We start from the raw sequence: 20,795 nt of genomic DNA, 5'->3' as shown, positions 1-20,795 counted from the left end.
TCACCAAACCATGTAATTAAAACCCCAAAACTAGAGCATATTTGATGCTTTGCGTATATGCAACACAAACGCATACAAAACCAGCCAACCATGAACAAAACCTACCATATGCTAGATGTTCGGCAAATTCAATCCCAGAATATAACGTAAACTTTTGCATCATAAGTATGAAGGCGAACAAGGGGTGCGCTGATTAAAGTTGAAGTGAGGACGGAGACCTAGTCGTTAAGGTGGTGAGGACGCCAATGATGGCGGAGGTGGCCAAGAGAACAGCTTGGTGGGTGGGACTGTTGGGGGAGGGATTGGCGACTCTCTCTGGCAACAGGCAAGAAAAAACTGTTAAATGATAGTTTCTAGAATTTAAAATTAATTAATTTACTTTAATATACAAGATTTAATCTCAGCCCTTAATTTCGTACTAATCCAATGAACTAAAATTGAAGTATAATTTTAACTATAATTTTGTATGCCATTGATCCGCTCCCAAGAAAATATATAGGGGCTTAAAAAAAAATCCTCCACAATAGTGGCTTTAAAGTAATTTTGAAAAATAGAAAAGGTCGCCGTGCGCTATAACTGACAAAAAGAAGCCGTTGGGGGAAACTTTAAATCCTCCCCCACTCTCAGTAAATGTCACGCGCGCACCAGAGAGCCAAATGCTTCGATCAAACCATAACGGTCTCTCCGCTTTCAAACCCTCTCTCTCTCTCTCTCTGCAACTCTCTCCCAAAAACCCTAATCACCACTATATTGGATTCTGATCTATTCCAAAAATACTCTGTAATTTGATTTGAGAAACTTTGGGCTTGAATTTCAAGTATTTAAGGCTCTGGTTCTCACAGAATCAGAGAGAATCTGCACTAGTATATATGAGGGTTTTGAAGCTGATAGAGCGGCGGCGTTTGGCTCCGGTGAAGCGAAACGACGTCGTTGATGAGAACGAAGGTGTACGGAGCAGGAGCGTCACTCACTCGTATAAGAAACTAGCTCCGTCGCCATTGCTCACGCTCTCCGTTCTGAAGCTCGACGGCTCTGTTTTCGGTAATTCGTATTCCTTTTTTGACTTTCTTATAAGTCTCTGGCTCTGCTTTGTGGAAACTGCTTTTTTGGAATGGAGAAAGTGGATTTTGGAAAAGTGCTTTTGAAAAAAAGCTCTTACTTGTCTCAAAATGGTGGGACTTGAGTAGAGCCCCTAATTGAAGGAACGGTTTCTTGAAGTCAACCCAAAAGTGCTTTTTGTTCTCTTCTGCATTCGTTAAAATTAGTTGATGAAATTTCGATTCTACAGAAATTCATGTTGGGAGGACAGCGACTGTAGCAGAGCTCAAACAAGCAGTAGAGGTGGTGTTTACTTCTTCTATTAGCAAGATTCCATGGTAAAGCTCTCGGATTATATGTAATCGATTTCGTGAGGCCTTTTCGAATTTGGGATTTTTTGATGTGCTTTGGTTGGAGTAATGGTGTTTAACATTGTCTCTAAGATGCAAAGGCTATTTGATGATTTTTGTGGAATCAGGTCACTAGTTTGGGGGCATTTCTGCTTGTGCCATGTAGGTAAGAAGCTAACTAATGACAGAGCGCATATTCGGAATTTTGGGATCAAGGATGGTGATCAAGTATGTACCATAGGAATATCAACTTTTTTTTCAATAAAGTGTCTCCAGCCTTTTTTTTTTTTTCAGTTGCTGCACTTTTGAATCACAATGCATATGTCCACATCGTCAAATTATGTTTGCATATTTAAAGATAGCTATGATCGGATGACTTCTGTACCGGTTATGCAAATCTATAGTATTGACCCTCAGTTGTTCTAATTTTACAAGCATTTATTTGGATATCATTGTCCAAACATCCGACTCTTCCAAATCCTTATTTTGATCTTTATAATTGCTTTCTGGTAGAGAATCCTTTTTGACATATGTCTCTTGTGTGAAAGCTAAGTTTGAACCACTAATACAGTAACACTTTGACTTATACCATAGAACTAAGTAGGAACCTAAATATGGTGATCAACTTGTATTCCATTCCATTTGTACCTTTTTGGTAGAACTCTAAGGCGTAACAGATATGAAATATGCAATAAAGATTTAGCCCTAAAGTGGATGTACCCCTACTTAGGATGCACAGTGAAGTGATATGTAGTGAATTATTCAGAATTTCTACTTCTACATGATATATATTGAATTACTCAGAATTACTGTCTTAGCTCATTTAGCAGGTTGTGGAGTGAAGTTTTACCGCACAAATTATCAGTGTGCAGCAATGTATGAAAAGTATACCAGCATTTATGTGTGCCTATAGTTCAACCCTGTTTTATGTCATCTATTTATGCTCTGATGGGAATGGAGTAAGGGATGTCAATATCATCATGTTTGTTTTAGTTAATTTTTTAATATGCCATATTGCAGTCAATAACTGTTAGCCAAGTAATGCCATTCCTTTTTCAAATTCATCTCCATGTCTTTCCTTGAAGCTATTGCCGGCAAATTCTTAATGTTTGTTCTCTGGTAATGCAGATTGAATTCATTAGGCATATGTCCATCAGCAACATGCCTTTGGAAAAAGGGTCTAAGAATGAGACTGTGCCATACAAACAGCACTTAATGTAAGAATCGCTTCCATTTTTTTTACTGGGTAGTCAGGCTCAAGATGCATTCAATGATATTTATCTGTTCTTAACACTTTGCATAGACAATCTCTAGCATCAGGGTATAAAGCACTTGTAGGAAACATTTGAAAGATTCTCAGTAAATATTGAAAATAAGATAAGAAGGCTTAGCTCTAGAGTTGAAAGGGCTAAATTAGCTAACTGGTTTGGATCTCGCATAAATTCCATCTTCTTTCAGTGCACTATTTTTCTTCTTTTATGTTTGCACATTTTAATTCATGTGTAACTGAGAAATGGAAATACCTGTTGACTTGAAGGTTGTCATATGGATCAAGTGGTCATGAGGAGGAAGTACAGAATGGTTCAGAGGATTTTGACAATAATGTAAGTCAGGAGGACAACTCTGAGTATCCCAATAGAGCTGTGAAGGAAGGTCCTGTGCCTGACTTTAAGTTGCCTCGTTTCTGGAAAGGGTGGCTCTCCTACTCCAAGGTTGTCGAAGGTTTTAAGAGAGGGCAGGAATTATTGATTGAGATGCCTGAATTCCTCAGGAAGCGGATCTAGGATGATGCATCGAAGGGTACTTAGCCACAGCCACAGCAGTAGAATCCATTTCAAATTCAAGTATGACCTGTTTGAGCTAGATTTCCTAGGCATATATATTGTATGAAGTTATTCTGTCGCAGATTAATGCCTTTGATGCTCCCTTGGTCCTACACCTATTTTCTGCATCTAGGCAAAAAAGTGAAAAAAAAAATGAGGCTGTATCTAAATGATGCTTGTGTAAGTACTAACTTACTAATTCTAATTCCAATATTCTCCTAAAACAGATCTTGTAAGTAAGGATTTTTTTTTTCCCCAATTCTTAGATGAAACAGGAATTTGGGCTGTCTGAACCATGGATATTAGGCAACAACTATGAATTTCAATTTGACAGGAAATTGCTGAACTGTATGTCTGTATGAGTTTTGTTTAACATAAATCTTAATCTTTGCTCCTCACTCTTTTGTGTAAATTAATTTGGATGTAGATTTGAAAAAGTGTTAATGACAAAATCAAGAATAATGAGGCTGCATGCCAAAGGAGGAGTGAACAGGTCCATATATACCAGTGTTATAACATAACATTAGCATTGCTTGCTTGACTTTAACAGAGGGGGTTGTAACATCAATTTTGGCTGCTTTAGAGTTTAGACAATTTATCAATAAACTGAAACTCAAGTTTCTCAGATCCCCTTGGATTAGCCCAAGTGGTGAGGGGAGTCTAGAAGTGGATTAAGATCAATAATTCCATTAGCTGTGAGTTTTATCAGATGCTTTACTATATTATCTGAAGTAAATTGTTTACATAATTCTATTTGTTCCAAAGTAAATGGTATCTTTGTTTAGAATTCTCTGGGAAGAAAAAGAAATGTTGCCTTTGATTAGACTTTAGACTTAATTTTGGCACTAACAGAAGCTAGCACCAAAAAGGATAGAACTATATAATTGAAGAATTTTTACAACCAAGGATCACCAGCGTACTGGATTTCCAAATATTTTCATGTTCAGCATCCACAGCCTCTTTCAGCAAGGTCATTCTTCTGGATCTGAGTCATCCACATCATCAATAAAAATCTCTTCGGGGTTATTGTAACTACTGCTTGATGGAAAAAAATTTCTTGCTGGATCTGACTCATCCGCATCATCAATGAAAATCTCTTCGGGGTTATTGTAACTACTGCTTGATGGAAAAAAATTTCTTGCTGGATCTGACTCATCCGCATCATCAATGAAAATTTCTTTGGGGTTATTATAACCATGGCTAGATGGAAAAGAATTTCTTGTTGCATCCGAAGATTCTGACATGTTATCAAGAAGGTAAGGAAGTTCCAGAAACTGCAACAAAGATTCTGTTTGAGGATTCCTAGGACATACAGGAAAGGCACCACTTGAGTCATCAGATTTCTTAGAGGGATTATGGGATGGAGCTGTCTGGCAGAATTCAAAAGGTCTGGCTCCTCTTGCTTGTAGCTTACTCCTCACCCAGTTTCGACAAGCTTCCTTGTCAAGATACACATTACTGAAATTCGCACTTGCGATGGTGAGAGGGAAAGCAGGGTTAAACCGTCTAGTTATTTCGAGCCATTCCTCATCATATTGAATCTCATAAGGCCCTGGCCCTGATTCAACATCAATAACCTGCAGAAAGTCCCTATGTTCACCACACTTATCAAGAGCAAGAAAATTCGTCACCGGACCCCCTTCCCCACCGTGTTGAACACGAGCTGCAAATTTGCAGTGCAGATGAGCTGAAAACCAATAGGGTGGTTTCAGTTTCTCTAGCAAGTAAGCAGCAGCATCACTTCCCAGCTTTTTCTCCCGAACCTCCTTCGTAAAAAATGGTTTCTTTTGAAGGAGTTGCTTCAAGTCTCCATGATCAGTGATGTTTACAGGCCAATCATGTGAAAGAAAAATATCTATCGGTTCCTCAACCTGCATGAGTTTGTGTACGTCATACTCGCGAACATGATATACAGACTTGATGGTCTGTTCATTATAAGGAGGCCTCTCATAGTGTCCTGAACTATAGTGATCTCGCGATTTATAAATACCAGAGAGGCCACCAATGCGAAGGTGTCCGAACTTGACGACCCCAGCAAACCCTAAGAAGTATATGTTAGGTGCGGCCCAACCTCCGTAGTAGAGTTCCCAGAGATAGTTAGAAGCTTCGTGGTTGCCGCCGATGAATATGGTGGGATAGGGAGCGATGGCCTCGCCGGAATAGTACTTCCAAAAGGAGTTCATCTTCCGGTGTTTTGGAGACGCCTTTAAGCTCTTCAAATCGTGTTCATTCCTGACGGCCTGAAAGTCGCCGCAGCAGAGGAGGAGGTCGATTTTGGTGTCGTGGATTCTTTCGATATGTTGGAGGGTCCTGTAGACATTGTCGAGGTCACCATGCATGCAACCTTCTACTGCAATTTTCATTCTCAAAAGGGATGGCCAGAGTCACAAAGTGCAATGTATTATTGGAGGAGTGGCAAAGCAACCTTGTATATATCGAGAGTTTCCCAATCTTTAGAGGAATGGAGTTTTGGGGTTTTTCCAATGCCAAGAGGATTGGAGTTTTTCTGAATACCCAGAGAATTGGAGATTTCCAAATGCCTAGAGAATTTGAGATTGATTGTTTGTTTGTTTTTTTTTTTCCCTTTAATCAAACAACAAGTTTGTAGTAAACCATCATACCCAATCCATATAAAAAGTGACTCTCATAATAGGAAGAATGTTGAAATTTTGCCATACTTATTTGGCTCGAGTGCAGTCTCTGAAAAGATGTACGTAGAGTCTCTCATATTGATCATCATTGCAAGATTTTTCATAGAACCACCAAGTTTCTTCTATTTTTTTTAAAAATTTTATTCTTTTATTTTCTATTTTGTGATTTTACTATGTTGTCCCTACCGCTGAGTTATACTTTTTAATAAACGAGGATTATATCGGTAAAAAACATTCAATCATATAGAGAGTCTAGCCAAGAAGATATGCTTTGAATGAATAGAAGACGAACGGTTCCGTTACAATCCAATCTCAAATATAAATCCAAAAATATTGGGATAGGGTGACCCATAATTTCCAGTGACGTGTCTCTACAAGTAGCTCCATCGCTGGACGTTCGTTGATGTGGCTATCAAATTCGGCCCGGTGCACCGAAGATTCGGTACCCCCTCACGTCACGATTCCATTCTATTCTCTTCTCCTTCTTCTTCTTCTTCAACCATCAAAACAATACAAAACACCAGTCGCGCTCCCACTCGCACATAAATATCTCACTCTCATTTTATAAAAAAACGAAACTTTTTCTGGTCTAGTTCGAGTTTCGCTCCCGGACGTCACAGAGCTTCTGTTTCTCTCCGGTAACTCTCTGCTTCAATTTCAATTTTATTTTCATCTCCGGTACCTTTTGCTTCCATTTTGATCGGTTTTTGTTTACAAAATTGGGCGGTTCAAGCTTTTTGCGCTGATGATTGATGTGTTTTGGGGTTAATTATGACTATTCCTGTTTACGTAGCTTTGATTGGTGTTAGGGCTTGGTAGTCTGAGTCTCCGGAGACTTGCAATTTGATTGTTAGATGTATATTTTGTTCAAGTAAATGATCTGATTTTTTTTAACCATAGGTGCAGTTTGTTCAAATAGCACTTTCTGTTACACTCAATCCATGAATTGGAATCTTTTGTACCTTCAGTTGTTTTCGTTTTCGCATTCGCCTGATACTGATTTGCAGTATCTTCACGCACTGGCGCTGTTAAGACTTAAGCTTGCTTCTTGAGTAGTAAAGCTCGTAGAGATGAATTGGAGTGAAGAACTAATATGTAATGTCATCGTGGTTGTAGTTTTCGCATTGAAAGCCTCGAGTTCTCTGTGAATATTATGTTTGAATTCTTCTCCTTGTGTCATTGTTATTCATACACCTCGTTCCTTTTAACAGAGTATTCATGCCATTTCACAGACTTCTAATGTGCTAACTAATTACAGCTCCTCAACTAACGAAAAAGTTACTCTACTGCTAGTAATGACATGCCACCCCGCGGCTGGAACTTGCAACATTATTAGTGTTTGTAAACTTAAATATTCTCATTGACATGGTTAACAGAAGTTAAGCGTAACAACTGTGTGTCTCGGATATTTATTTCGTAGCCAGACTACTATTTCACGCTCTTGGGGAAATTTCTTCCATGTTTTTATTATTAGTTTCTCTTTCTGTAGTTACTTTGCATGTTGATTGTATATTTTATATGGCAATAAAAAGGACTTGGAGATTATTGACTTGGAGCCTGTTGGTTCATCAATGTATTTATAGCAGCAAAATGGAGCAGCAAATTGCAAAAGAAAAGCCTGCAATTGCTTTCGAGTATGAGCTCTTTGAAGACCCTGATCATCTAACAACTGTTGTAGCTACACTCACTCCAACTAGTCCCTGGATCGATCCTGCCTCATTGAACTTTAAGTACCGAATTGGACGAGGCCCCTTTGGTGATGTATGGTTAGCAACTCATCATCAGTCAGCGGATGATTATGATGAATATCATGAGGTAGCGGTTAAGATGTTGCATCCTTTGAAGGAGGAGGACAGAGAAAAGTTTCTGAGCAAGTTTGAAAAGTTATTTTTCAAGTTCCGCAGACTGTGCGGTGTTTGTTGGTTTCATGGTATCTCAATCATTGATGGAAGGGTGAGTCCCATGGCACATCATTTTGCAATATATTTAGTCATATTTTTACTTTTTCACTTTTAACTGGACGAATTCTGTTATTTGTCCTTTCTCTTTCATAGCATTGATTAGTGGTCATTCAAATGTCTTGGCAGATCTGTATTGCTATGAAATTTTATGAGGGGTCAGTTGGTGACCGAGTTGCTAGGTTGAAGGGTGGAAAACTTCAACTTTTTGATGTTTTAAGGTTAGTTATATGTCTTTTCTGTGTAGCATATAGTTGGTGTTATTAGGAAATCATAACCCATTGTTGTGAATGTTTACAGGTATGGGATTGAGTTGGCAAAAGGAATTTCAGAATTGCATTCACTAGGGCTTCTGGTGCTAAATTTGAAGCCGTCCAACATCCTTGTAGATGAACACGGCCAGGTGGTCCTTGGAGATTTTGGAATCCCATTTCTACTTCTTGGGGCTTCATTGTCTAATCCTAATATGGCTTTTAGACTTGGCACTCCGAACTACATGGCTCCAGAACAGTGGGAACCAGAAGTGAGGGGTCCTATATCTTTAGAAACAGATTCTTGGGGCTTTGGATGTTGCTTTGTAGAGATGTTGACCGGTAGTCAACCCTGGTTTGGGAGTTCAATTAAAGAAATATATCATTCAGTTGTGATCAAGCGAGAAAAGCCACCTGTTCCAAGTGGTTTGCCTCCTGCAGTGGAGAATGTTATCAACGGCTGCTTTGAGTATGATCTCCGTAATAGGCCTTCAATGGAAGATATCATACGTGCATTGGAAAGGTATGCACTCTCTGGATATAATAATACCACTTATAGTAGCCAAAACCTCATCGTGTAGAAACTTACTTGAAGACCAGAAAACTACTTTTACCCTTCTACTTGACTGTGCGTACCCATACCATAACAAACTGTGCCTTTCTTGCTTGTTACCCGTCCCAAACTCTTTAACATTTTATTACGGCTCTTATGACCTTCCTATATTTAGCTATCTGTTACCCGCTCATACCAGCTAGATTCTCTTATTTCTGATAAGAAACATTGCTACATCACTAAGTCAGCACCCCTTATTCTATGAATCTATTTGATAACTAGAAACAATTTTATACAATCCAAAATCCTATGTAGTTGTTAAGCTTCAAACTGCTTCTTCGTAGTCTTTTGTTACTGTTGCAGCTTCAAAATGATGCTCATAGAATCTATTACTTTTAGTTTTCTCTTATGTGAATGAAGATATTAAACTTCAGCATTTCTTTCATGCTGATTATCTGCTAATAAACATGCAGCTCACAAAAAGATGTTCAAAGCGATGGAGAATGGCTTGGTTTAGGGAGCAGCACACCTGCTGGAAAACTTAGTAGCGGCAGTTACAGTGCGTGGCATCTCTTAAAAGATGATCTCCAGGTTGGAGACATAGTTCGCTCCAGAAAGCCAGTAAATGCACGCAAGCGTCAAGCTCTTGATGTCCCTGAAGGAATTGTAACTGGCCTGGAAAGTGATTCTTGTAGTGCCCTGGTGAAGATCCCTCGAGCGCGCAAGCCTGTCAGAGTATCAGTGTCAACACTTGAGAGAGTCACATCTGGCTTGACAGCAGGTGATTGGGTGCGGTTGAAGGGAGAACTGCACAAGCACTCTCCTGTTGGAATTCTTCATTCAATACAACGTGATGGAAGTGTTGCTGTTGGATTTATTGGGCTAGAGACTCTATGGAGAGGGAAATCATCTGACATTGAAATGGCTGATGCATATTATGTAGGAGAGTTTGTGAGGCTGAAGGTGAATGTGGTTACTCCCAGATTTGAGTGGCCTCGTAAGGGTGGAGGGGGGGTATGGGCTACTGGAAGGATCTCACAAGTCCTTCCGAATGGTTGTCTGGTTGTGAGGTTCCCTGGAAGATTGGAATTTGGAGATGAAGCTCGTAGCTTCTTGGCAGATCCATATGAAGTAGAACTAGTGTCCTTTGATACTTGTCCTGGTCTGGTTGAAAAATATCAACATGTTGAGGATTTTCACTGGGCAGTCAGGCCACTTACAGTTGCATTTGGTCTCTTTACAGCCATGAAGTTCAGCTTGTTTGTTGGACGAAATGTAAGCGCAAGGGTGAAAGGCCGAAGAAACTCAGTACAGGGCCAGAGTGGTGGAAATTCAGCTTGGCTTCCTCCACCGGTTGCAAATCTTTTCAAAGAAGGTTCTTCTACTGCTACTGCTAGGTAGTAGTTTATTATTGTCATCAGGCCAAATAGGAACGGGACTGGAAGATCATGGTCGAAACTCGAATGCTCTCAGGTTAAAGAAAAGATGTGTCCATAAGTAGAATGATGCAATGTGTAAATATTTTAAAAACTGCAAGTTGTACGTACTTTTTTTTTTCCTTTGGTACAGCAGTTTCTACATACTTTGTAAATATATAATCTTATGTGGAAATGCCTACTCTATCTGCATTGCATCATGGACTTGGGGGAGCCGAGTTTGGGTGAATCTGAAACGTGAAAACTAATTTTACCCATAATTGGTATCCGGAAATCTAATTGGGTAACAGGTTCAGCAGCAACACTATTCAATTATATTTGGGAAAATCCTTGACTGATGCAATTGTCAGTACGGGACACCATCCTACAGCTCAAGTTTTGAAAAAAAATCTTTGCCATTATCTGCTTGTAATGCTCACTTGTTTGACAGTTTGTGTTTAAGTTGTACTAGGGGTTCAGCTCTTTAGTTGTTTTATTTCTTGTATCGAAAAAAAACTTTATCCTATTATATTTGGTCACTTTTCTTAGTATCTACTTAAGGAATAATACTTTATACCATAACATTGAACTTGGTAAAATGAAATGGTTGAATAATTGAAAGGAAAAAGTCACAAACAGTATCCCAATTTAAAGTCATTTTACACTTTGATACCTCATCTTCTAAATATATCACTTTGATACCTTAACTTATTTTGTATGCATAAAATTCATACACGTCATTAATAACACCGTTAATTCAAGTGTTATGTAGCTTTTTGCTATGGGTATTTTCTTCAATTTATGTTTTCCCACCAAAAATTTCATGGGAGATGATCTAAAATTCTTTTCTTTTTGCGGAAAATAAATCTGTCATCAAAGAAAAAATTATATCTAGGTTTATGGAAGATCAATTTAAGTTATTGTACTGGAAATTTTGACTTATTGTTATGATCCCAGGAAACATAATAATTAAAATGAGAAGAGGTGAGAGATTTATCGTTTTCCTGCTAATTCACAAATAGAGAGTGATCTGGATAAGATCAGATTGTCTGCTAGCTTTATTAATTGTTGATTCTATATCATCTTATTTTAGCTCTTCAAATGTAATTTGTTGGGTAGATACTAGTTTCTTTCAAGTTTAGGGTTTGAGTCTTTCCCCTTTTAATTGAAGAACTCTTCAGACAAAGAAGGAAAAATGCTTGTTCAATTCATTATGCATAATCAATTTCAATACCAATCATAGCAGATTGTCTCTAGTAGAGTTGTAGAAATTGCTCGAAACTTTTAGTATTTATGGTTGTTGTAGTTGGTTGCTTACTCTTTAAATATAGATCCATGTTTATTTGGTTTCATCGGCAATGAAGAAAGATGTAGCAAGTGTTTTTGTTGTATTTTTGTTTTTTAATAAAAATAAATATGAATTAACAGAGTGAGTTTTTGTTAAATGGCAAATAACATGAGATTTTTGGTGGGAAAATATAAATTGACGAAAATACCCATGACAGAAAGCTACATGACACTTGAGTTAACGATGTTATTAACAGCGTGTATAAATCTTATGCATAAATAATAAGTTGATGTATCAAAGTGATATATTTAGAAGATGAGGTATCAAAGTGTATAATGACTTTAAGTTGGGGTACTGTTTGTGACATTTTTCCTAATTGAAAAATGAGATTATTCAGGAATAAACATTGAATGCAAAGATTATGCATTGAATTTCTGGTAGTAGATCCATAATCAAAAAAGTGTTTGTGATTGTTCCAGAAGAAATGAAGTTTGTGATTGTTCCAGAAGAAATGAAACAAAAGATACAATAGAGCTAGGACAGTTATTGTATGAGGTCTACACAATGCTAGATGCAAAGGCGTATTATAGATCGATATGAACATTATGAGCTGTCTCGTAATAAAACCGGTTGTTGCTGATACTTGCTTCTCGGTTCCTTCTTCTCCTTCTTCCATAACCCGAGCTCGAAGAAGAAAGAGATAAGAGGGCCCTATGGAAAATGTGGTCAGAAATCCAGAGTCCGACACTCCCTAACTTATTTGAATTGGTTGCCCTTTGTATAATTTTAAGATTCAATATACTAAAATTCATGGTCGGACTTGTTGCATTTTCGAGCACGAGCCGAATGAGTTTCGACTCGAATTGTAACGAGTCTATTTACAGGAATTACAGCCCTAGTTAGAACCAAAAAAAAATTACGGTTTCAAATTAAAAGATATGTAAAAGGTAGGGTACCAGAACAAATACCCAAAATAATGTAGGGGGATAATAAGTAAATTACTCTTTTCCTTTTTCTTTGTGTCCATTTTGCATTCTCGCTCTGGAAAATCAGTTACAGCCAGTCTCGCAGTTCAGAGTCGAGAGAAGTGTGAACGCCATTAACACACAGAGAGAAAATGCTTCAGAAAAAAGAAGCAGCAGCGATGAAGGGGATGGTGCCATCTCAGCCCTCCATGTAAGTCATTTCGCCACCTCTCTCTTATTTGCTTCTTGATTTTTAGGCACGGAACCTCTGGGTTGCTGAGAATTTAATCAGGACAAAGAAAATGTGGGTTCTCAAGAACCCTGAATTCAATTTTGGGTGCCAAGAAAAGAAGGCAACCAAGTTTGAATCTTTTTATTGATTTTGTTGCTTCAGGAAATACCCAGATGAAGATGATGAACATGAAGTGAAAGAAGGAAATGGGGGGTTGCCAGTAGAAGGTGGTTTTGCAATTGAGGACATTTCTGAAAAGTTTCAGTCTCAGTGCATCAGCCTTTACAAGCGAGACCTCTCAAAACGAGGTACGTTCTGATAATGCATATTTGAGATTTGAAATGCTAGCTAGGAAGAGATTGGTGCTCATAATTTGAGTAGAAGCCTTTTACTTGCTTTGAATCATTTCTTGGAAAACCGAGTGTTAATCTTTTCTGGGCCAAGAATGAAAACCACAAGTTTTCGGGCATTACATGATTATAGATTCAGTCTTAGGAAACTGCAATATGAGTCTATTGGGGGTCATCAAGATTGGTAAATATTTCTAATATAGAGGCCTATTTATATTCTTGGTGCCGGTTCTCGTAACGGTGGTTTCTGTAGTATTAGTGGGAGGGTGTAGAGCTTCTTCTGTAAAGAACCAAAATGTGGATAAGTTTTCGACTAAATGATGCATTTTGTATGTTTGAATGGAGGCTGTTATTTTTGCTTGGTCTGTGTTGTAGACAAAATGTAATCTTATATGGTTTTCAGGTGAAGAGCTCACTTTTGAGAAGAATGGTGGGTGGAGGCAAGAGCAGAAGGGCAGAACTGCAAGGCTGGAGAAACAGCTCAGGTTGAGGTGGGAACTTGAGGAGATAATTGAAGAACAAGTGAACAGGTTCCATGCACACTACAACTTGGATATGGTCCCAACCCGCCTCAAAGACATTTCCCAACTCCTCATGCCCAATTGGACTCCGCCTGATGAGCTTGCCTCCATAGGTTGGTTTGGTGATTGGCGGCCCTCTTCCATTCTGGAACTTGTGCGTTGCTTGTCTGCTTCCTGCTTTCCAATCTCTGCTAGCACAGACCACCTCTTACTGCAGCTCATTCATGAGATTCGGATCGAAGAGGCAATACTTGATGAGGAGATGGCTGAGATTCAGTCTACATGTATCCTCTACCTTCCGTTTGCTCCAATCAACATTCAATCAGGTGGATCTGCCTTGGCTTGTGTTCACTCTGAGTTCAAGAAGATTGAAAGGGTTATCACAAAAGCTCAGCAACTCAGGTCTATTTTCTTTCCTTCCATAGTTTCTCTGAAATTGTTCCACTGTTGCAACTTCAAGAAACACGACTGTTAGCAATTTATATCATCTCAGGTCTAGTAAATACATGTGTTGGAATACCCTATACTATAGGGGTTTGGTTTTGCTTCTCTGTGATGATTGTTTGATCTTATTTTTTGGCTTTCCCCCATACTTTGTATTCCTAGTAAGTAATAACTGTATATCCTCCACAAAGAGATAAAGGAGAGGATAACTAACTACCAGATATGTGATACTGTATGCTAACAGGTTCAAGGCACTGGAATTGGTTTTGAAGAAGATACTGAATGAAATTGATGCAGCAGAGTTCTTAGTGGCATTTGAGGGAATACAAGATGCTATTCACCAGTTTGCAGCAAACCAGAGGTTCCAGAAGGGTCCAGTTGCTATGCCTGTCAAGGCTTTGGGGTCTGCCTGAGAACAAAGGAGATAAAAGATCGTATGGAACTTGCTAACCAAATCAGAAACAGTACTCACTGAAAGAAAAAAATGACAAACCTCTTTTACTTGCCGATTGTTGCTGTATGATATGATATCTTATCGTAGTCTTAGCTTTGATGGACAATCTCGTGTTGTCTAAACAGTGTGTGTAGAGAACTCAAAACAGGTTTACAGTGTCATTCATTCGAAGCTGTTCATGTAAATATGTACAGAGCATGGATTTCGAGTATAGTTTGGTCTGCAAGGGGCCAAATTTTGGTGAGAAGCATGTAGTATGCCATTGTTGTTGCACGTAGACGTAGTATGCCATATTCAGATCTCAATCATCTCATGGTTCCCACAGTGGCTCGGTCCAACAAGTCAATATTGGTTGATAAGGTTGGACTGCTTAGTTGATTGTTAATTTGGACCAAATATTATTATCTCTAAACGAACTTGGAAAATGTTAGATTGTCCAATTCACATGTATAATTTGGAATGAATTTGATTTTAAGCCAACTTCTTACAGTGAAGGGTGTCAAATTACCTTTGCCAATCCCACGAGATTAATGACTTTCTATTCACAATTTAAATTTGAATATATTCATTTTTTGAACGGTTGACTCAACTTAGGGTTTAGAACGCGCGGGAGGAAAAAAGAAAAAAAAGGAGTGTTTTCTCTCCCGGCCGAACGCTGCCGGCGATCTCGCCGCCGCTTTTCTGGCTCGAGAGAGGATGTTGTTTCTGAATAAGGGCGGGTTTTTCGAGCAAAGGTGCGATCCAGGGATGGAGGACGGGGTGTTGTTTTCGGGTTGGGCAGATCGTTCTATCCCTCTCGAATCAGGGGTGACGGAGGCAATGGTGCCGCGATGTGCTGGTTCTTTCCGGCGGTGGGATCTGGCGCTTCCGACTTAACGATCTGTGCTGTGGAGGTGGAGATCAGAACTCGGCGGGGGAGATTTCTTTTAGGATCTGTTTCGTTCTTGGGTTTGGATCTGGTTGAGGCTTTTAACAGGGTGCCGGGTATGTCTGCAATTTGGCGAGGCAGAGTGGCAGCGTAGGGATGTAGTGAGGCGAGGTTGAGGAGTTGGGACGATGGAGTTCGCCGGTGGCAGGAATGGTTGTCGAATGCACACTCTCTCTATTGGGGGAAAGGTCGTTGGGTCGGGCCTTTGCTTTTGGGTCGTGCTGGTGGTGTTTTGGTTTCCAGTTTTTCAGGCTTTATTTGTTTATTTTCAGTTCTGTTTTTGGTTGGTTTTGTGTTAATAAGTCCCTACTTCTCGGAGCTAGGGGTTGGGTTCCTACTCCTTTGAGCTAGGATTAGGTCTAGGTGGTATGTTAGGTATATGGTGTCATTCCCATGGACAATTTGGTTCTATTCTGGTTTACCTTTGTTGTCGAGTCGCTGGCATGCGATCCTTTACATGTGGTCTGGTACTTTTGGACACGGTGTTGAAGAGGACGTTGTCGTTTTTGCGGTTGATTACGAGGTTTTACTGGAACTTTTGGGTAATATGTCTCAAGGTAGCCCTGGACATGGGCGTTTGGCGGTTAGAGTTTGGGCCTTTTGGCCTGATGGTTTCTTTAACTGCGGTTTGGGGTTGTGGTCATGTCCTCCCCAATGTATTGCTTTTGGGTTGAATGAATGAATGATTTTTGGTTCGTCTAAAAAAAAAAATAAATAAATAAATAACAGTTGACTCAACTTTATACATGAATAGGTAATACATACATCGGGAAGTACACTCCAACCTTGTACTTTCCCCAAAATAATACACATACAAATAACAATTATAGTTCACTATTCAGTACCTTCTAAAGCTCTACTCCAAAACAATACACACACACACACATATTTTTGCCAAAAAAAAAAATACACATACAATTATACAAATAACAAGTACAGTTCACTATTCATTATTCAATGAACCTCTTATCTTCTAGTCCACATACAAATTATACTAAAGAGACAATAGGATTGTTTTTCAATACGTTTAAAAAACCAAAGAAGAACCGTCCCTGCCACCACTTGCACCCGTAAAGATTGCAAAAGCCATTGGCAACCAGATTGATGCCTAATAAATATCCAGTGGGTTAGAATTGACCAAAAACAGCCGTGCACTCTCCACCGCCATCGCCCTTTAATCATAGGGGTGGTCTGAGTAAGCCTAAAATGTCGATGCTCGATGTGCAAAAGCCACCTTTGTTCTCTACTAGAAACTGTAGTAGAGCTTTTTCTAGTTGCTTGTTTTCATAAAACAATTTTAACATAAAAAGTTATCTTGATATTAAAAAAAATAAAAATAAATAAATCACGGCAAGTATAATCCCCGAGCTTGGGAATCCAATTCCCTAATGTACTAGGTCATCCCCTTTTCAAATTCATTTCAATACGTACTCGATTTCTAAGAAAATAAGATGTATCAATATTTGCGATAAAAAATAATTAAACTACTTCATGAGTTATTTTTCTCGATAACAACATTAATTTTTTTTTTCAGTTTCTAAATATCAGAAAAATTAGGCCATATACAATGCATGTGATGATTTCTTCATAAGGAAGGTATTCAAAATTCCAACACCCTAACGTCTTTCTTTATTTTTTTCCCAAATTTTCTTATAATCGCCAACAAATCCCGATCATTACTTTTCAAAAAAAAAAAATCGTTGAAAGTTGAATCCCCAACATAAAAGCCAAAACTCCCATAAACGCGCCCGCAGAGCGCGTGCACTGCCGTCTCCTCGACCGTCTCTGTCGCCCACCACCACTCAAATACATATAAAATCGAACAAAAGCTCCCCCATAACCCAAACCAAAAGGAAAACCTAACCCCAAATCCTGGAAACCCCAAACCCTAATTGTATCTCGCTCTGAAACAATCGGATTCAATCAATCTGGTCGATTCATCCGCAATCAGGAATCTTGAGAGAACCCTGAAGGATGTCTGCGGCAGTGTGCGGAAGCAAGAGGTCCTTCTTCGAAGAGCTTCCTCCGTCGCCTCCGTTAACCAAGAGACTCCGCTGCTCTTCTTCTACCTCCCCCGTTCGATTCTCTTCTCCTTATCTCATTGATCAGCTCCGTTCCGTCTTCCCTCACATGGACCCTCAGGTAGTCTCTCTTTTATCATTTGTATAAAACTATGCATACATAGGGTTTCGATTAGGTTTTGTGAAAGGTTTTGGATTCCTATTGTTTGTTTTTGGTATTGAGAGATTGGAATTTTTCGATTTGTGTTGCTTGCCTGTGGTTAATTTCTCGGAAATGATTTGTTATTGTATGTTTCGCGGTAATGCAAGAACTTTCTACTGTGATTGGTCAAGTAGATTGTTCGGGTTTTTTTTTTTCTTTTTCGAATGAAGTATTTTGATCAAATGGATGGATTTAATGAATATTTTCTTGATTTATTGGGAAAAATTGTTAATGATGCTGGCTGTGAAAATTTGATCTTTCAGATTCTTGAGCGAGCATTGGAAGAGTGTGGCAATGATATTGATGCTGCTATCAAGAGACTGCATGAGCTTCACATAGGATATGGGGATGAAAATGCTGTTCCTGCTGCAGAACCGAATGATATTTTACAGAAAGGTATAATGTCTCTATTTTGTGGCTATGTTTGGTTTTTGCTTGCTTAGTAACATACAGGGATATACTTTGTTATTTTTTTTTTTTTCACTTTACCATCATTTGGTACATAATTCTTCATTTGTTAGCTTGGATAGGACTTCAATGATCATTTATGAGGTTTGTGATTCAATTTATGGCTACTTGTGGATACGGATTGGTATAAAAGGTCTGTCATGGTCTGAGTCATGCAACTATACTAAAACACGGTTTCTTGTGGATCCATCTCACAATATGTTTACTAAACTTAACCAGTACTGTCTCCCGTTTTTCTGTCATGTGTTTCGTGGTCTTCAATGAACCGAGTGAGTTTCTTAGTTGCTAATAGTGCACTCATGTTGGTTGTAGCTGAAGAAAGACCTTCTGCCCCCTCCCTTTTTTTATCCTTTTGTAAATCAACCCTGTAAGGTGTTATAGAATGAATTGCTTGTTTGTGATTTTGAACGATTGAATTAGCATTAGGCATGAACAAAAAAAAAACCACCTGAATTAATACATTTTCAATTGGTTGTATGCTTTTCAGCTAGATGTCCCAGTATAGGGATACTCAATATTCATCTTGAGAACACTGTATAGGTGTCTGTCTGTTTGTCTGTGAACATTGTTCTTTATTATTTTTTTTTTCAGACCCTTGTATGTATAATATATAATGTTTCATATTTCTGTGATTTATGGCCAGAAAAAATTGGTATAGGACTAGGCATATCAAATTGTTCTTTGAAACAGTTGCTCATTATCACCTAAATCTTGTATTATCTGATCAAAGTAAATATGCTAGTAACAATAAGGATGTTGTTTTGTCAATTATGTTACTCTTTTATTCTGTTTTCGGGGAATATGCTTCAGGCATAGTTAATGTTGGGATTAGAGTCTTTTCAATAACTCAAATGCCTGCTAATTTGTCAGGGGTATTAAATGATGAGGAAGCTGCAGCTGCTTCTGAGAACCCATCAGCTCCACGCAACTTGCCTGCAGATGGTGCGGAATGGGTTGAATTGTTTGTCAGGGAAATGATGAGTGCCTCTAGTGTAGATGATGCTAGGGGACGTGCTGCAAAAGTGCTAGAGGTTTTAGAGAAATCCATCAGTTCACGTGCTGGTGCGGAGGCAGCCCAAAATTTTCAGAAGGTGAGTCTTATATTTATGGTTCTTGTACATGCCACTTTGGGTTATCTGTTATTCATGGTATTGTTCTCTATCTAGCTTCTGATAAGAAGCAGATGGGTTTTCAGGAAAAAATTTTAAATAACCAATGGTAGACATCTTCGTAGATAGGATGCTAATAGGAGGGATGGCACAAATAATTTTGTAATGGTTATCTTTATTCCAGTACGCTTTTGTGATAATTGTTTTATGATTATCAGGAGAATATGCTACTGAAAGAACAAATCGAAGGACTGATAAGGGACAATTCAGTCCTCAAACGTGCTGTGTCTATCCAGCATGAACGTCAGAAAGAGTATGAGGGCAGAAGCCAAGAATTCCAGCATCTGAAGCAGTTAGTAACTCAATATCAGGAGCAGTTGAGGACACTTGAGGTCAGAATCTGCACTTACTGCTCACAGTTGTTTAATTATCGGTTTGGATGATTTAGTAAAAGATCTGAAAACATACATTTTTCTTGAATGCTTTAAGAAGATATTGCAGAAATTAAGGAGAAAATGTGAGCCAATTGTGCAATTTGTTAGTTTTATTTAGGGTATATTTTCCTCAGCTAGAGGGATGGACATGTCATTAGACTGGGTTGATGAGGGTAATAGATTTTAATCATATTTCACATGAACAATGGAGGTCGCTATCCAGATTGACTGTAAATTTGGCTGAGTACATTGCTTTTGTATGTTGTTTACTTTAGTAATCTTAAATATGTTCTCTTATGAGGGTAATGGATTTTAATCATATTTCACATGAACAATGGAGGTCACTGTCCAGATTGACTGTAAATTTGGCCAAGTACATTGCTTTTGTATGTTGTTTGGTAATCTTAAATATGTTATCTTCTTTGTGTAAGTTGGCATTATTTTTTCTTTTGCTTGCTAACTAGTCTTTTGTTGTTTGTTGGCAGCTCAACAACTATGCCTTGACAATGCATCTGAAGCAGGCACAGCAAGGCAACTCCATGCCTGGACGTTTCCATCCTGATGTCTTTTAATTAAATAAACAAAAATTAAAATGTGCTTTGTTGGTAGAGTCAGCAAGATATGTTCTGTTGTGAGCCCTGTTCACATTGTGTTTGTCGATGCGTCAGCTTTTGTAAATCGAAGCTGCTTTGCTGTGTTTGTGTTTCAGTTCAGGTCAGTCGGGATGTGTCAATCAATTGCGGAAGTGGTTAACTTTATTGTCTGGTTTAATATTGGTGAATTTGTATTTACATATGTCTAGCTTGTAAAATGAGAACAGGGTGCTTATGGAGATGGATATACTTGAGCTACTTCTCTCTGCCGTTGTCACCTTAGAATGCTGTTTGCATTCTTTTGATCCTCGTAGGCTTACAGTGAACAAGCACACATGCTAAAATAATAAAAGTTGTGGTTTTTTTTTGGTCTAATTTGGTTACCGTGTTAGTGTATGACTCCTTTCCTTTATTTCTTTGGTTCAAATGTATGGACAATTTCTGTCATCCTAATCTTAGAATAATCACTTCCCTACAGAAATCCAATTTTGGTTATCTATTCATTCTTCTGTTTGTACTAAACCTAATTTATCATCTATCCAATCATTGTTAATGGCTTGCTTTGAGGATTATATTACTTTTATAATTTATTTTTACAACTCATTTTATTAGTCATCCCGTTAATGATGTTGCAAGTAATGGTGGTCTCGTTTAGTCAATAACGTGGAATGGTTTAATTTTGGCCTTTTGGGTTATGTAATGGAATGGCACCATTATCCAACATGGTGGTGTCCATATCATTCTACA

General features: G+C 38.5%; 5 protein-coding genes across 6 annotated transcripts; 4 read left to right on the top strand and 1 right to left on the bottom strand.

The window, feature by feature from the left end:
* Positions 1-596: 596 nt before the first annotated feature.
* Positions 597-3,459, top strand: LOC112190185. Its single transcript, XM_024329607.2, has 5 exons — positions 597-1,041; positions 1,289-1,376; positions 1,517-1,616; positions 2,517-2,605; positions 2,926-3,459. The coding sequence occupies exons 1-5, from the start codon at positions 870-872 to the stop codon at positions 3,170-3,172; spliced, it is 696 nt and encodes a 231-aa protein (XP_024185375.1). The 5' UTR covers positions 597-869; the 3' UTR covers positions 3,173-3,459.
* A 723-nt stretch (positions 3,460-4,182) lies between these two features.
* LOC112184495 (lariat debranching enzyme) lies at positions 4,183-5,574 on the bottom strand. The gene has a single exon (XM_024322758.1). It carries the CDS (start codon positions 5,572-5,574, stop codon positions 4,183-4,185), a length of 1,392 nt encoding a protein of 463 aa, XP_024178526.1.
* A 718-nt stretch (positions 5,575-6,292) lies between these two features.
* Positions 6,293-10,260, top strand: LOC112187255 (E3 ubiquitin-protein ligase KEG). 2 transcript variants are annotated; one of them, XM_024325976.2, is made up of 5 exons: positions 6,293-6,500; positions 7,449-7,815; positions 7,950-8,041; positions 8,121-8,594; positions 9,098-10,260. In XM_024325976.2, the coding sequence occupies exons 2-5, from the start codon at positions 7,453-7,455 to the stop codon at positions 10,023-10,025; spliced, it is 1,857 nt and encodes a 618-aa protein (XP_024181744.1). In that variant the 5' UTR covers positions 6,293-6,500; positions 7,449-7,452; the 3' UTR covers positions 10,026-10,260. The 2 variants fall into 2 exon arrangements, with proteins under 2 accessions (XP_024181744.1, XP_024181743.1); XM_024325975.2 differs by having other exon boundaries at positions 7,446-7,815.
* A 2,084-nt stretch (positions 10,261-12,344) lies between these two features.
* On the top strand, positions 12,345-14,533 carry LOC112188645. The gene is made up of 4 exons (XM_024327802.2): positions 12,345-12,503; positions 12,687-12,832; positions 13,278-13,797; positions 14,084-14,533. The coding sequence occupies exons 1-4, from the start codon at positions 12,445-12,447 to the stop codon at positions 14,250-14,252; spliced, it is 894 nt and encodes a 297-aa protein (XP_024183570.1). The 5' UTR covers positions 12,345-12,444; the 3' UTR covers positions 14,253-14,533.
* A 2,516-nt stretch (positions 14,534-17,049) lies between these two features.
* On the top strand, positions 17,050-20,423 carry LOC112189306. Its single transcript, XM_024328607.1, has 5 exons — positions 17,050-17,363; positions 17,708-17,840; positions 18,783-19,003; positions 19,240-19,413; positions 19,941-20,423. Exons 1-5 carry the CDS (start codon positions 17,196-17,198, stop codon positions 20,025-20,027), a joined length of 783 nt encoding a protein of 260 aa, XP_024184375.1. The 5' UTR covers positions 17,050-17,195; the 3' UTR covers positions 20,028-20,423.
* The last annotated feature ends 372 nt before the right edge of the window (positions 20,424-20,795 follow it).

Source organism: Rosa chinensis, chromosome 2 (assembly GCF_002994745.2).
Source record: "Rosa chinensis cultivar Old Blush chromosome 2, RchiOBHm-V2, whole genome shotgun sequence".
Taxonomy (NCBI): Eukaryota; Viridiplantae; Streptophyta; class Magnoliopsida; order Rosales; family Rosaceae; genus Rosa; species Rosa chinensis.
This window is presented reverse-complemented; position numbering and strand designations above follow the sequence as displayed.